At 37.2% G+C, this 13,947-nt stretch overlaps 1 protein-coding gene across 2 annotated transcripts in view; it reads left to right on the top strand.

The window, feature by feature from the left end:
* The first annotated feature begins 3,974 nt into the window (after positions 1 to 3,974).
* The window catches only part of LOC143300773 (hypoxanthine-guanine phosphoribosyltransferase-like), a 31,027-nt gene continuing 21,054 nt past the window's right edge, over positions 3,975 to 13,947 (top strand). Inside the window, exons 1-4 of one of the 2 annotated variants that reach the window (XM_076614704.1) lie at positions 3,975 to 4,124; positions 7,338 to 7,444; positions 8,771 to 8,954; positions 11,184 to 11,198. In XM_076614704.1, coding sequence (XP_076470819.1) covers positions 4,101 to 4,124; positions 7,338 to 7,444; positions 8,771 to 8,954; positions 11,184 to 11,198 — 330 coding nt within the window. In that variant the 5' untranslated portion in view covers positions 3,975 to 4,100. The remainder of the gene's footprint in view (positions 4,125 to 7,337; positions 7,445 to 8,770; positions 8,955 to 11,183; positions 11,199 to 13,947) is intronic. The other variant, XM_076614712.1, reaches the window with a different exon arrangement.

Here is a 13,947-nt window from a genome sequence, read left to right as displayed (position 1 = left end):
TACGCGTATTACATAATTACACACACACACACACACACACACACACACACACACACACACACGTGGCACACACACACACACACACACACACACACACACACACACACAACGAAAGAGAGAGAGAGAGTTTGATTGGCCGGGCTTATAACTGAAAAGGTATGGAAGATCTATGGATAGGCGTTTTCAAAAAGATGTGTTTTCATACCAGTTTTGAAAGGTTGAAATGAAGGAGAGTGGCGAAGATCGTGAGGTAAACTGTTCCAGACATATGGAGTTGAATAAGAAAAGGAAGAATCACCGAAGGATCGGATTTTAACACGGGGAGCAAGTAGCCGTCGTGAATCGGAAGATGATCTGAGTTGTCGACGCGGTGTGTAGGTTTGAATCAATTCTCTGGAGCAACACCCAAAATAGAGTTGAAGGTGAGAATTGCAACTTTGTACTGAATGCGGGCAGAAATTGGTAACCAGTGGAGAGAACGCAGAAGATGAGTGATATTGTCAGTCTTTTTGGTTCTAAAGATTAATCTTGCTCCTCAGTGCGTTTTGAACTTTCTAGAGTTTTTGTATCAAGTATCTAGGACAACCAGTCCGAGGAGTGAGTTGCAGTAATCTAGTCCATGCTGAACAAGACAAGAGAGCACACCCGGCAGAGTTTGTCTTGCTTGAGTAGTAAGATGTCAGATGGAACTGATCTTTCGAATTTGAACTAAGTATACAGCCTTGCAGAGATTGTTTACGTGTTTCTTCATTGTGAGGTTTGAATCAAACGTCATACCCAGATTTTTCACTGAAGATACAAAGTCTACATCTGAATCTCCAATTTTAAGAGAGGAAGGCAAGGAGTTATTTATAGACAGTCTGCTTGAAGAAACTAATAATAGCTTCAGTTTTACAATCATTTAACTGTAGTTTCTTTTGACAAGTTCATCCAAGCCTTAACGTCAGCCGGGCAATACACCGTTGAAGTTCCCCAGTTGAAGAGTTTGTGTGTGTGTCAGTGTGTGTGTGTGTGTGTGTGTGTGTGTGTGTGTGTGTGTGTGTGTGTGTATGTGTGTGTGCTGATGCACACTGTTTACTAGTACCAATTAATTTTTAAAAAATCCAAACAGCTGTGACCATGTTAGATGCAACTCAGTCGCTGGTCTGGAAGTAGAAACTGTTTGGTGATTGTACATCCCGTAATTGGTGGATGTTCCATGCTGATTTCAGGGAAATTTGATATATATATATATATATATATATATATATATATATATATATATATATATATATATATATACATATAAAGGTAAAGAAAAAAAAGAAGAAGAAAAGTCCCTTTTTCTTCCTTTCTTTCTTTTTTTTTTTTTTTTTTGTATCTGCGGACCCCAACCCAAAGTGTACGGTGGCGCGCCGTCTGCTTCAGGTCACACTCCGTAGTTGCAGAATAAAACGCGTACGTGTACCATGCTCGTTCTCGGCACATATTCAACCGACAGGTGTTTTATCGATTCGAAGCAGCATATACTGAGACCTGATAACGAGTGAACACTCATTCTCAGATATAAAAAAGAGTCTATTGATTACGCCTATTGATGTTCAAAACTGTGAGGTTTAACTACGGTCTGACATGACTGGAAAGTCCGACCCTGGAGAAGCTGTCTGTTGGCAGCATATCTTGATGATGCATAGATAATCAAATTAAGAGGCAACACAGTGAAAAAATCAAAGTTCATCCATACTAAACCAACAGACCACTAGCACCCCTCCTTCCCCCACCCCACCCCTATATTATTCCGGGTGCCCCCCTCTCCGCTTTTGTTGCACTGTCACCAGATGTTGTGATTTAACATTACATACTCATATTTATGTTATGTAATAGAAGGGAATGAATGCTGTAAGTTCATTAAAAAAGCTAAAAAGAGTGCGAAAGAAACATAGCAAAAACTGTAAACTTAGTATAGCCCAAGAGTGTTTTGGAAGTATGTACAAGAAACTCGGAACAAAGCTAAGAACAGGAATAGGAGCACTGAAAAAAGAAGATGGTAGTTTAGCAGAAACTGACAGGGAAAAAGCAGAAACTTTAGATAATTTCTTTGCAAGTGTTTTTACGAAAGAGACTGTTACAAATTTACCTAACCTTGGAGAAAACTCCAGATCGGGAAATATTAATGTATGTGATATAAGGGTCACCCTTATGGCAGTGGAAAATAAATTAAAAGCTTTAGACCCATATAAAACACAAGGACCAGACCAAATACCTTCAAGGCTCCTAAAAGAGTTGAGCAAAGTGTTGGCTATTCCACTGCAGCATCATCTATAATAAGTCACTTGAAAGTGCTTCCATACCAAACGACTGGAAGAAGGCTGAGGTGACAGCTATTTACAAGAAAGGGTCAAAACAAGAACCAGGTAATTATGGACCAGTGAGCCTAACATGTATAGTGTGTAAGATTTTAGAATATTTTATTGGAGATGCAATGATTTCGCATATGAAAGTAAATGACCTTTATGTAGAATGTCAACATGGCTTTAGACAGAATAGATCATGCATAACGCAACTATTAGAAGTAATCGAAGATGGCTGACTAAAATGACAGCGGTAAACCTATTGACATAATTTATTTAAACTTAAAAAAAGCATTCTATTCTGTCCCACAAGAAAGACTGTTATCAAAATTAGCCTCGTCTGGTATTACTGGTAACTTACTGAACTGGACAAGAAGCTTCTTAACAGGTAGAACACAATTAGTTAAGGTAGGAGAAGAAAAGTCAGCTTGTGCAAACGTATTCAGTGGTATTCCACAGGGCAGTATTCTTGGACCAGTACTTTTCACAATATATATAAAAACGACCTTCCTGATTGTATACAAAGGATGTGTAAAATTTTTGCAGATGACACTAAAATTTATGGTGATGCACACAACAATCTCACGTTACAAACTGATTTATATACACTACAAGAATGGTCTGACAAATGGAACCTTTATTTTAATGTTTCAAAGTGTAAAGTAATGCACTTAGGGATAAAAAAAAATCCAAGTAACAATTACCATATGAAAATAGAAAACACGACACAGAATATTGAGAAATGCTATAGTGAGAAAGACCTAGTAATAATGTTCACTTGACAATAAACTATCCTTTGATACACATATTGATAATATTATAAATAAAGCAAATCAAATGATTGGTGTAATTAAGAGAACCTTCAGTTACTTAGATAAAGATATATTTCTCAATCTATATAAAGCATTTCAGATCGCATGTAGAATATGGTAATATTGTGTGGCACGCATACCTTAAGAGACAACTCTATATAGCAATAGAAAGGGTCCAAAGAAGAGCAACGAAATTATTAAAAGAATGCAAGAATATGAGTTATCAACAAAGACTTACATACTTAAATGTACACTCACTAAAAGGTAGAAGAGTAAGAGGAGATTTGATTGAAACTTATAAGATATTAAATAACATAAATGATGTAAATGCAAGACATATCTTTAGAATGTCGGACTATGATAGTACAAGGAACTCAGTAAAGAAAATTTGTTTTGAACACTGCAACACCAACATTAGAAAAAAAATCATTGGCTAACCGAATTGCACAAACATGGAATGCACTACCAACCGAAGTTAAACTTGCACAAAATACTAACACGTTTAAAAATCTCCTTGACACCAACACCATCTTAAAAGAAAAAAAAAAAGATTATGACGAATAAAACAATTTTTTTTTTTTTTTTTACAAAAGTGTACTTGCGTATCCCACCCAACAACAACAAACAATAAAGAAAATAAATAAAATGAAAGAAGTGAAGATGAAGATTCGATGGGGACACAATAAGGCCGAGAGGTCTGGGCAGATGAATTGCCAGCCCCTACAACTAGCAATCTTCGTGTGTGCGGGAGAAGTCTTTAAGAAAGACATTGTCCCACACTTCACCATGATAATGCCCATTGCACTGGATATTTTGGTGGAAGATATATGTATGTACTTTTAACCGGAAGCTAACTGTGTATTCTGGCCTTCGCCCGCCGTGAAGCCGCCGTGGACGACTGCGCTTGCAGGACAGGTCAAATTCGAGAGTCTATGGACAGGTCGAACCTTGTGCGAAAATGGCTCATCAGAATTTTATAAAGGTAAGACACGTGTTTTTTTATGTTCTGTGCACAGAATGTGAAATGAAAGCTTTACAGAAGTATCAGTTATAAATTCCGCTGAAATATCTCACAGAGCCATTGTTATGATGGTGAGGTTGCATGAGGTCACGTGTAGATACTTCTGTGTGCTCAGTCTTTCGAAAATTCGGTCATGGCAAAGTGAAGTTTTGTTGTGGTGACAGAAGATCTTCTTGGAACGAAAAGAAAGTTTGTCGTTTACTCGTATATATAAAATGTAACTGGTAGCCCAGATCTTTTCATTCAGCTGCATTAAGCCTCGTGCGACCGATTCTGGAATATGGACACTCGGTATGGCAGCCCCATCACAAGACATTGTGCGCTGAAGTTGAGGATGTCCATCGTAGAGCCACTAAGCTGTTGGGCTGCATCAAAGATAAACCATATAATGGAAGACTGGCCAACCCGCAGTTACCAAGCTTAGAGCACCGAAGGAAACGAGGTGACATGATTGATGTGTACAAGTACTTACATGGTTTGTAGGATACAGATAGACCTCGCCTCGAGCGAAACACCAGTCGGGGCACCAGGGGGCACTCCCTGAAACTGGCAATGGGTAGATGCAGGCTGGTACTTCTCCAAGAGAGTTGTGAACACCTGGAACAGCCTACCTGAGGAAGTGGTCACAGTCCCATCAGTTAATAGTTTCAAAAGCAGGCACGACACTTTTTGGAAAGGCAGTTCAACTGTCTATGAACCAGTTTGTCTCTGTTAGTTTGTAGGCATTATAATACCCACTCATGCCCCAGTAATAATAGGAGCTTATGGACCATTTAAAGGACAGAAGGCCTACATACTGATTCTGTCAAGTTCAAGTTCAAGATTGGTAGCTCTCCTCAGGATGTAGAAACGCTTGTGTGGTGTTAGTGTGAATGTGTGTGTGTGTGGTATGACTGTGTGTGTGGTGTGTGTGAGTGTGTGTGTGTTTGAGGAATATTTATTGCATAATTGTCCACATGGTTATTATGACCTCGTGACGTAAGTGTAAATGTATGTATTCATTATTCATTCATGTATATATACACGCAGTATACATAGAAATATCGACAAGGGGTTTGTGTGTGTGTGTGTGTGTGTGTGTGTGTGTGTGCATGTATTGTTTGTTAATTTAACAACTATTCACAAAAGTGATTTAGACGAGAGAATAATGTGTTTGCACTGTGTGTGTGTGTGTGTGTGTGTGTGTGTGTGTGTATCAGTGTGTATGAGACAGAGCTCAAACTGTATTATGGTGTTTTTAAGATTTATTTAGGTGTCATACACTGTACCATGTCAAACTGATGCAAACTAGGGCAAAATTTTTTTTGGTTTTGATGAATGAAAGCAAAGTTCTTGCAGAAGCGTACTTGTGTATCCCGCCCAACAACAACAAACAAAAGAAGAAAATAAATAAAAAGAAAGAAAGAACTGAAGATGAAGATTTGATGGAGACATAAAAAAGGCCGAGAGGTTCAGGCAGATGACCTTCCAGTCCCTTCACAACAACTACTACTACTACTACATAGGTGCCAGGAAAGAGAAAATCAAAATTGGCAAGGAAATTTGGGGGAAATAGACAAAGTAACATAATCTGAAGAACTGACCATAAAATCAGGTGACTGATAGAAACAGATAGTGCCCAATGTCAGAATACTTATAAGTATAGCGATTTGACATTTGGAAATCTAAAAAGAGAGAGAAAAAAAGCGACACAAAATGTAATATGACTAACAATGAAGAATTAAACAGTTTTGTAACTCTGCTGTAAGTATAGGAATAACTCTTTTGCCAGAAAGGAAGAAAGTTTGTGCATATCTTTTTCTGTCTACATGGGTGCACAGAGCTGAATTTGAAGCTGCTTGTTGAAAAGAATGCTTTTAACATTTCCTTGGGACACCATGTAGTTGTTTATAGGGTTTTGTACAACATTTTCACTGAATGAGATGTATAATTATATGTTGCTTAAGAGGCCAGGTGAAACAATGATGACTGTTCCAAGGGCTAGCTGGTGTGTATGTCGTATGAAGACTGAAGTTACCATGTGTGCAGTGTACTGCTCGCTGAAAAAGCATATATCAGAAAAATATTTTTCCAACAAAACACCTGTGTTCATAGATCAAAGGTTAAGAAGAATGCAAACACAAGTGGCTACAAAGGAGTGCAAGAGACGGTTGCTCACTGAGCCAGTTTCCTGGCAGATTTTATTTTGTCATGGAACTTGTTAGTGATAATTTCACAGTACTTGCTTACCTTTTAGTTCTATTCAACATTCTTTGTGTTTTTGCCATTGCTGTGGGTATGACATAGAATCGAACGTTGTGGCAGCTTTAGGTCCAGTAAATGGAATGATTTTAGGCACCTAACAAATTAAAAAGGCTGACATAAACATAAAGTAACACATAGTTTCTTGACCTTTGCTACGGTCCAGCTCTAAATGCATGTTGTATACATGTATTGGATCTTGGTTTATTGTCTAACCAGAAGGACTAAACCTTAGACCATCACTCAAGTCTCACGGAAGGGGCAGTAAAAATCTTGGTCCTTGCAAGGATCTAATCCAGGACCTACACTTCCCCGTTTTTAAATCATGTTAAATCCACCACACCATCGCTCCACAAGAGTCCATACTTCCTCTGTTAATGTTAAGAGTGAGACACTTAGTGACATGCATATGTTATACCTGCTGAATGTGATAATTTTGATTTAGGGCACTGAGCAGTGGATGGTAACTTGTTGGCTGTTATACTTGTATTGACACAGTATAGTATGCTTGTAAAGTCACTGACATGTGTTGGCATGAATTGTCAAAACAACTGGTGTCTTTGAATTCTTTCACAACAATACATGTCATTTTGAAGTTACTGTCTGCACTGTTTGCATACAATAAAAAAAAAAAAAAAATTCCCATTTGTCTTGTCTGTCGTAAATGTGTGTCCAGTGTGTGTGTGTGTGTGTGTGTGTGTGTGTGTGTGAGAGATTGTATGTATGTGTGTGCATATGTTACAGAATTACTTGCTTTATTTATTTTTCTGTGCATGTGTATGGGTGTAAACTGCATGCCATTACGTTCCTTTGTGTGTAAGATCAGATGATTTGATTTTATCTATCAATCTGTTGCACCTTTTAATGATATGAAAATGTATGCAAAAAAGAACCGAAACTGATTTATGTTACAAATTTTGATTACCTATGCAGATCAGTGATGATGATAAGGGCTACCCCCTCAGCACATTCTGTGTGCCCAGGCACTATGAAGATGACTTGGAGCATGTCCTGATTCCTGCAGGACTTATACATGACAGGTGGGTTATGTCCTGCCTGCTGGCTTCTCTCTTGTAACCTGGCTCTGTATGGATTTTGGGCGACTGATTTTTTTTTTCTCTCCTCTCTGATAATAGGTTATTTTGTTTGTGTCATGCTCACCTGTCTTTGATAATGATATGCTGATACAGTTTGTTCCACTACCAAATGCACTGGAATTGACATGTTTTTCTTTGTCAGTTTAGTTATCAGTCTTATGGAGGTTATTGTGTAACATAAATGTTTATACGTGATTGTGATCATGTGCCATATTATACTGCACTGTGTGAAAATTTTCAGCAAGAAAAACCAAAACCAAAAAAAAACCAAACAATCCAGACAAAAAAAAACAAACCCAAAAAACCCTGATGACCAGCATCGGACAAAACTATCTAAAGAGTTTTCAACTGCTATTTGACTTTTTGGAACAGAACTTTGTTTTCAACTGACAGGGAACATTTGGATGTGAGGAGGGGGTGGGGAAGGGGCGGTGACTGTTAGCATGTTGGTGAGCTTCTGACAAGGTTGGAAAAGAGAACTGATATGTTAAAAAAAAAAAAAAAAAAAAAAAAAAAAAAAAAAAAAAAATTGCAGAACAGATTTGCTTGTGTGCAAGTTGATTTTTGCTGTGATCGTATTGAATGATCAGGAACCTTTAGTCAAATTGTTAAACTGATGTGGTCCAGAATACAGGTATCAGTGCTTTGACAAAAAAAACACAAATATTGGAAATAATTAACATAGTAAGGTAATTTTACTCTTGTGCTCCCATTGCTGTATAAACTGGCATTCAGTCTTGCTGCTGATGGTGGTGGTTGTTGCTTTATTCTGTGGAATTTTGGGCCATTGCATTTATGTGCATGTTTTACTTTTTCTTTATATTTCCATGAGTTAGCTTGTGTTATGTGTCAATTTACATGTTCTCTCTCAGTGTGTGTGTGTGTGTGTGTGCGTGTGCGTGCATGTGTGTGTATAAGCATGTGTGTGTGTGTGAGTGTGTGTGTGAGAGAGAGAGAGAGAGAGAGAGAGAGAGAGAGAGAGAAGAAAATGACCATATGACGTATGTGAGAAAACATGACCATATAACATGTGTGGCTATTTGTGTATGAGTCAGCCTGTGTATGTGGCTGTTATTATTTGTGTGTGTGTGTGTTTGCGTGTGTGTATTTGTGTGTGTGTGTGCGTGTACACGCACATGCATCTGTGCGTGGTTGTGCATGTGCACGTCTGTATGTGTGTGTTTATATGTGAGTGTGAATATATGACCATATGACATTTATGACTATCTGTATATACCTGTGCCAGTAATAACCTAATATTGTTTTCAGAATAGAACGTATGGCTCGTGATATACTCAGTGACTTTGAACATGAAGCCATCGTTGGACTCTGCGTTTTGAAAGGAGGATACAAGTTTTTCACTGACCTTTTAGATAAAATCAAAATTATCAATCGCAACAGTGGCCATTCTGTTCCCATGTCTGTTGATTTCATCCGTCTTAAAAGTTATCAGGTAAGTGATATTTCTTTCTTTTCCTTTTTTTTTCTTTTCTTTTTTTTTTACTTTTTATTTCTTTTTAGTTTAAAACAAATGTTCAGTTTAAAGTGTATTGTAACATCCAGTTTCAGTTCCTGAAAAAGCTGTTTTTATAAGAATCCTTAATTCACTTTTAAGTAGATACTGGAATGGTGTATTTTAAGTGTGTATTATTTGGTTGTTTACTTTTGTTGATAGCAAGATATGGGAAATGAGAACAGTTATGCTTTATTTGTATTGTTCAAATGTGAATTTATTTTGCTTGCTCAGTTTCTGACTGATTTTCACATTTTTCCAATTGCTGTACATCTCGGCCCCAACCTAACCTACTCTTTCCTCTTCCTAAATTGGTGAACCGATAATCGTGTGAAGCCTTGGAGAATATCCAGAAGAGGGTATATATGTATGACAAGGAAGTGGTAATCGATACATATATACTGCATAAGACTATGAGATATTTGGGTAGTTTTAAAATCTTTGTTTGCACAATTAGACTTTCAAGGCCTAAATTCAGCATAGGAATTAAATGAAATTACATGTGGAAACATAACTGTTGTGTGTAATTACTGTTCAGTTTTGAAGTTAAAGAATTTAAATGCTATTTTTAGCATGCTTTGTGAACACTTGTGCAAGGAAGTACAGTGGTCTGGAAATGGGTTTTTGTCAAAGTGATGAAATAAAGAAAAAGAAAAAAGATGTGCGGTAACAAAAAATGTGGTGATATTATTGTAAATAATGGAGACATGACCATTTTAAAGGATATATATAATATACATAAGCCTGCTGAAATGATTTGCACAAGATACTGTACCTGATAATGATAATGCTGATGCTAATAATAGAATTAAAAAGTTATTTATATAACACCTAATCAAATGAATTTTCCTTTAAGTGTTTACAGTAAAATAGTGCCAACAAAAGTACATATGTTACACCATCCATCAAAACATACAAGTCCAACTAAGTGAAAAAATTATATAAAGTTTAAGACAGTACATCATTACGCTGTAAATACTAAGTACAATTTTCATAGGAAACTATACATGTATACATAAAACCATGCATGCATCCACATACATAATTAAAAAAAAAAAATCAAAGGCAATTTCAAATCAGTGAGTCTTGAGGTTGGCTTTGAAGCTGGTTATCTCCAAAAACAGAGTATGGCAGCCTACATGGTGGGGTAAAAACAGTCTTACACATAAAAGCCCACTCATATCGATACCAGTGAATGTGGGAATTGCAGCCCACGAACGAAGAAGAAGAAGATGAAGAAGCTGGAAGTGGACTGTGACTGTCTGAATCTATATGACAAGGAGATCCACCTGATCCATATTGCTCATACTCCGGAGTAAGATGGCAGCAAACCACTCAGCAAATGAACCACCAGTGAACCAATCAATCAAGTGAGGAACCAATTAATCATCCACTGTGCACGTGAGCCAGTCATGCAAATGCCAGAACTGAGGAGAGGGGATGTTGGGAGGAAAGGAGTGGAGACACTCTGCTCTATTAAAGGCATTAATTCCACACTACTGGGAAGTAAAAGCAGACACTGATTAAGCTGCTAGTATACAGGTTGTCAAGTAAACAAGCAAACAATCATTCATCTGTTCATTTTGTGAATGCTGCTCTGTTTGTTTGGGTGGGTGGGTGGGAGGGATGTGAGGTTACTGTGTCATTTTTTGGGGTGGATGGGAGGGAGGGTGAATGGTGGTGTGTTGATAGTCTCACTTTTTCTCTTTCTGTCATGTGAGCGATAGAATGTGTCCATATGGTTGTGAGTGAATGCATATTTGAATGAATGACTTGCTCCTTATTGACATGAATTGGCAAGGCTGTGAGTCATCCTGTTTGCTTCTGTCAGTAATTTCACTATATCCTTCTGGCAGCTGAACAAAAAAAAAGAAAGAAAAAAAAAGCTGCATGCACACACACCGGCATTTCAGACAAAAGTTCCTGTTGGTCACAGACAAACAAGAGTGTACCTTAAGATCTGGGGAAAAAAAGAGAAACGAACAACAAAGTAGATAATTTTGTTTAGGGGGTGCACTGTCACAGAAAAGTTGACTTTTGGTGAGTCAACTCTGACAAATGCCTGTTTGAAATAGGTGCTTAGTAACTGTGACTTGACACATTTGCTCAGTCATCTTCCTTCTTGTTATTGGTAATGCATCTTTGTGGTTGTTTGTATTAAACCAACAGAGTGGAGTCATGAAGGTAATACCTACATATACATGTATTTGTTTCTGTGCATGTTTTGTAAGTTGTCATCTGTTGATATTGTATACACGTGTTTGTGTAACAGCTGTTTTCTCCTTTAGTTTTCTCTGGTGTCAATGACCTTCTTATTACCTTCAACAGAACAAGTCTTAAAGGTTTTTGATTTTTTTTCCAAATATATTTAGAGGGTTTATAATACAATGGAACAATCTGGTACTGGATTTTCATTTGCAACAGCAATGCGTAAAGTATATATATATATGCATTGAAGCTTAGGTGCTGGGGTAGTGGCCACATATTTTACCAAATGACTTCTGTCTTATTCCTGGTATTTTAAGGCTAAAAGGGGTGTAGAATGGTTCTGGAACTAACATTTCCCCCTTCCTTTTGATGTTCTTGCCTTGATTCAGAGATTCAGGGATGTATTTTCATTATTATTAATATTATTACAATTGTTTCTATTACTATAATTAGACACTGTGTTTTTTCCTATAAGGCTTTGGACATTCTTTCCCTCTTTAACCCAGTTTCTTGTATCTGTCATCATCCTCTTTATTTTACCAGGTATGTTCACAGATAAAATGTGTTTTCATGTTGGTATTTCTGTGCAGTATGGATTGAAAAAACACTTGTAATGATTTGTTAACATAAGTTCCAGATCTGGATTTTGCCTCACAAAAAGTGTAATCTTTTTATGAGCCAAGCTATCTTTCTCTTATTTTTTTTCTCACTGTTTTTTTCAGCAGATGAATAGAACTGACTAAGGGCACAATTTTGTTTGTGATCTTCTATCTAATCAAAGTAATATATATATATCTATCTTCTCCCTTAACTCTGTGAAGAGTCGTTGGGGTGCCATACTAAATAACTGTTCATAAGATTCCTCCAGGTCTTGTCAGTTGTGTGCCAAAAAACTGGGTCTCTGCAAATGGTTTTATCTTTCATTCTGCAATGCGGTCAGCTGATTTTTTTTTCTGTCTTCTCATCTATTTCCTTTACTCAGCAGTTGATAAAATCCTTTAATGATTGTTTTAGCAATGCCTTTGAAATGTGGGCATACCAGTGTAATGTAGTTTTCTTTTCTTTACTGATGTCAGCTGTTCTGCATTTGTTCTAGTGTGCTGCTTGATGGCTTATTTGATGGTACTTCTGCCTTTGCAGAATATAGCCTGTTCTTCAGCACTAGTACTAGTATCTGCTTGCAGCTGTAAATTGTTCATGGCTGGTATATTGTCAGTACAGAATGACATTTTAAAAAAGAAAAGCAGATGAGTTAATCATGTGAGCGACAACGAGTAATCAGATGGCACTCCAAATGCAGTATTTTGAAAACTTACTAGTTACTTACATATGCATGTAGTTATGTCCAAGCAAACAATGATTGCATTAGAAGTGAACACCACAGATTAAAAAAACAACAACAACATTGTTCTGATATTATACATGATTTTTTTTTCTGTGATTAAGAACTTAAGAAATTTGTTTATTGGTAATGGGACAAAATCCTGCCCAGTGTTTAATAAGACAAGACCCTGTATTCCACATGGTGTGTTCAGCCAGCAGCCTTCCTCTTCTCACTCATCCCCACTTCACCTCCCCACTCCTGTCCCATGGTGTCAAGTCTTGTCATTGGTGTGTGTTAGATTGTGACGCATCTAACATCATCTCTAACCTTAAGCCTGAGCTGTGCGAGAACGGGTATTTCCTTCTCTCATGTTTTTTTTTTTCATTCTCTTGTGTCTGCTCTGTCATCCACTCTCTCTCACTTTCTCATGTAAAATACAAGCAAGCTTGCTTATATAATTAGTAACTACACACACACACACACACACATGCATATATATATATATATATATATATATATATATATATATATATATATATATATAGATAGATAGATAGATAGATAGATAGATAGATATACATACATAGAGAAGAGAGAGAGAGAGAGAGAGATAGACATGCATATGGATGCACTCATACAAGTGCACATACATATGGATACATTCATACAAGTGCATATGCATGCACAGAGACAGGAACACCTAGAAACACCCCCAAAACACACAAAACACACACATACACAGACACACACACACACACACACACACACACACACACACACACACACACATATCTGCACACATCCATGCATTCAGACAGATGGACCATCAGACACAAGAGATGTATATACACTGAGACAGACAGACCAACACACATACAGACAGACTGAAACATACAAACACAGTAACAGCAGATATCAACCCCCTCTTTCCCCCACGCCCTCCGACCAACCTCCTGTACACCAAAGTTGTGAAATGTGTGCTTTTGTTGATACATGCAGGTAGGTAACATACGAAAATGTGGAAATTCTGTTTTCAAAAACTGTTAAGAGACAGGACCCGAAGCAGAGGCTTGCTAGAGGCTTGTTGATCAAACATTTAAAATGTGTTCAGCCACACCACTGTTTCCTATGGCACAAGTGTTCATAAACAATGTTAATTGTTTAAAAATGCGTAACTCAGATCAGAAAGGTGATTGGGGTAGGGTTGAGGGGGTGGATATGAAACATCGGTTAATTGTTATAAATGCTTTTTTTTTGATGGGTCAGAATTAATATGAAGTGTTCAATTTCACGTCTTTGCAATTTTTAAAAAGTGATATCAGAGAATTAAAGTAGAAAATTGATTAACCACAAATAAAGTGTGATTGCTCAGGATTTGTTTGATACTTTGTGGTATGTCTA

This window comes from Babylonia areolata, chromosome 2 (assembly GCF_041734735.1).
Source record: "Babylonia areolata isolate BAREFJ2019XMU chromosome 2, ASM4173473v1, whole genome shotgun sequence".
Lineage (NCBI taxonomy): Eukaryota > Metazoa > Mollusca > Gastropoda > Neogastropoda > Buccinidae > Babylonia > Babylonia areolata.
Note: the sequence above shows the minus strand (reverse complement) of the source record. Positions and strands in the feature narration are given on the sequence as shown.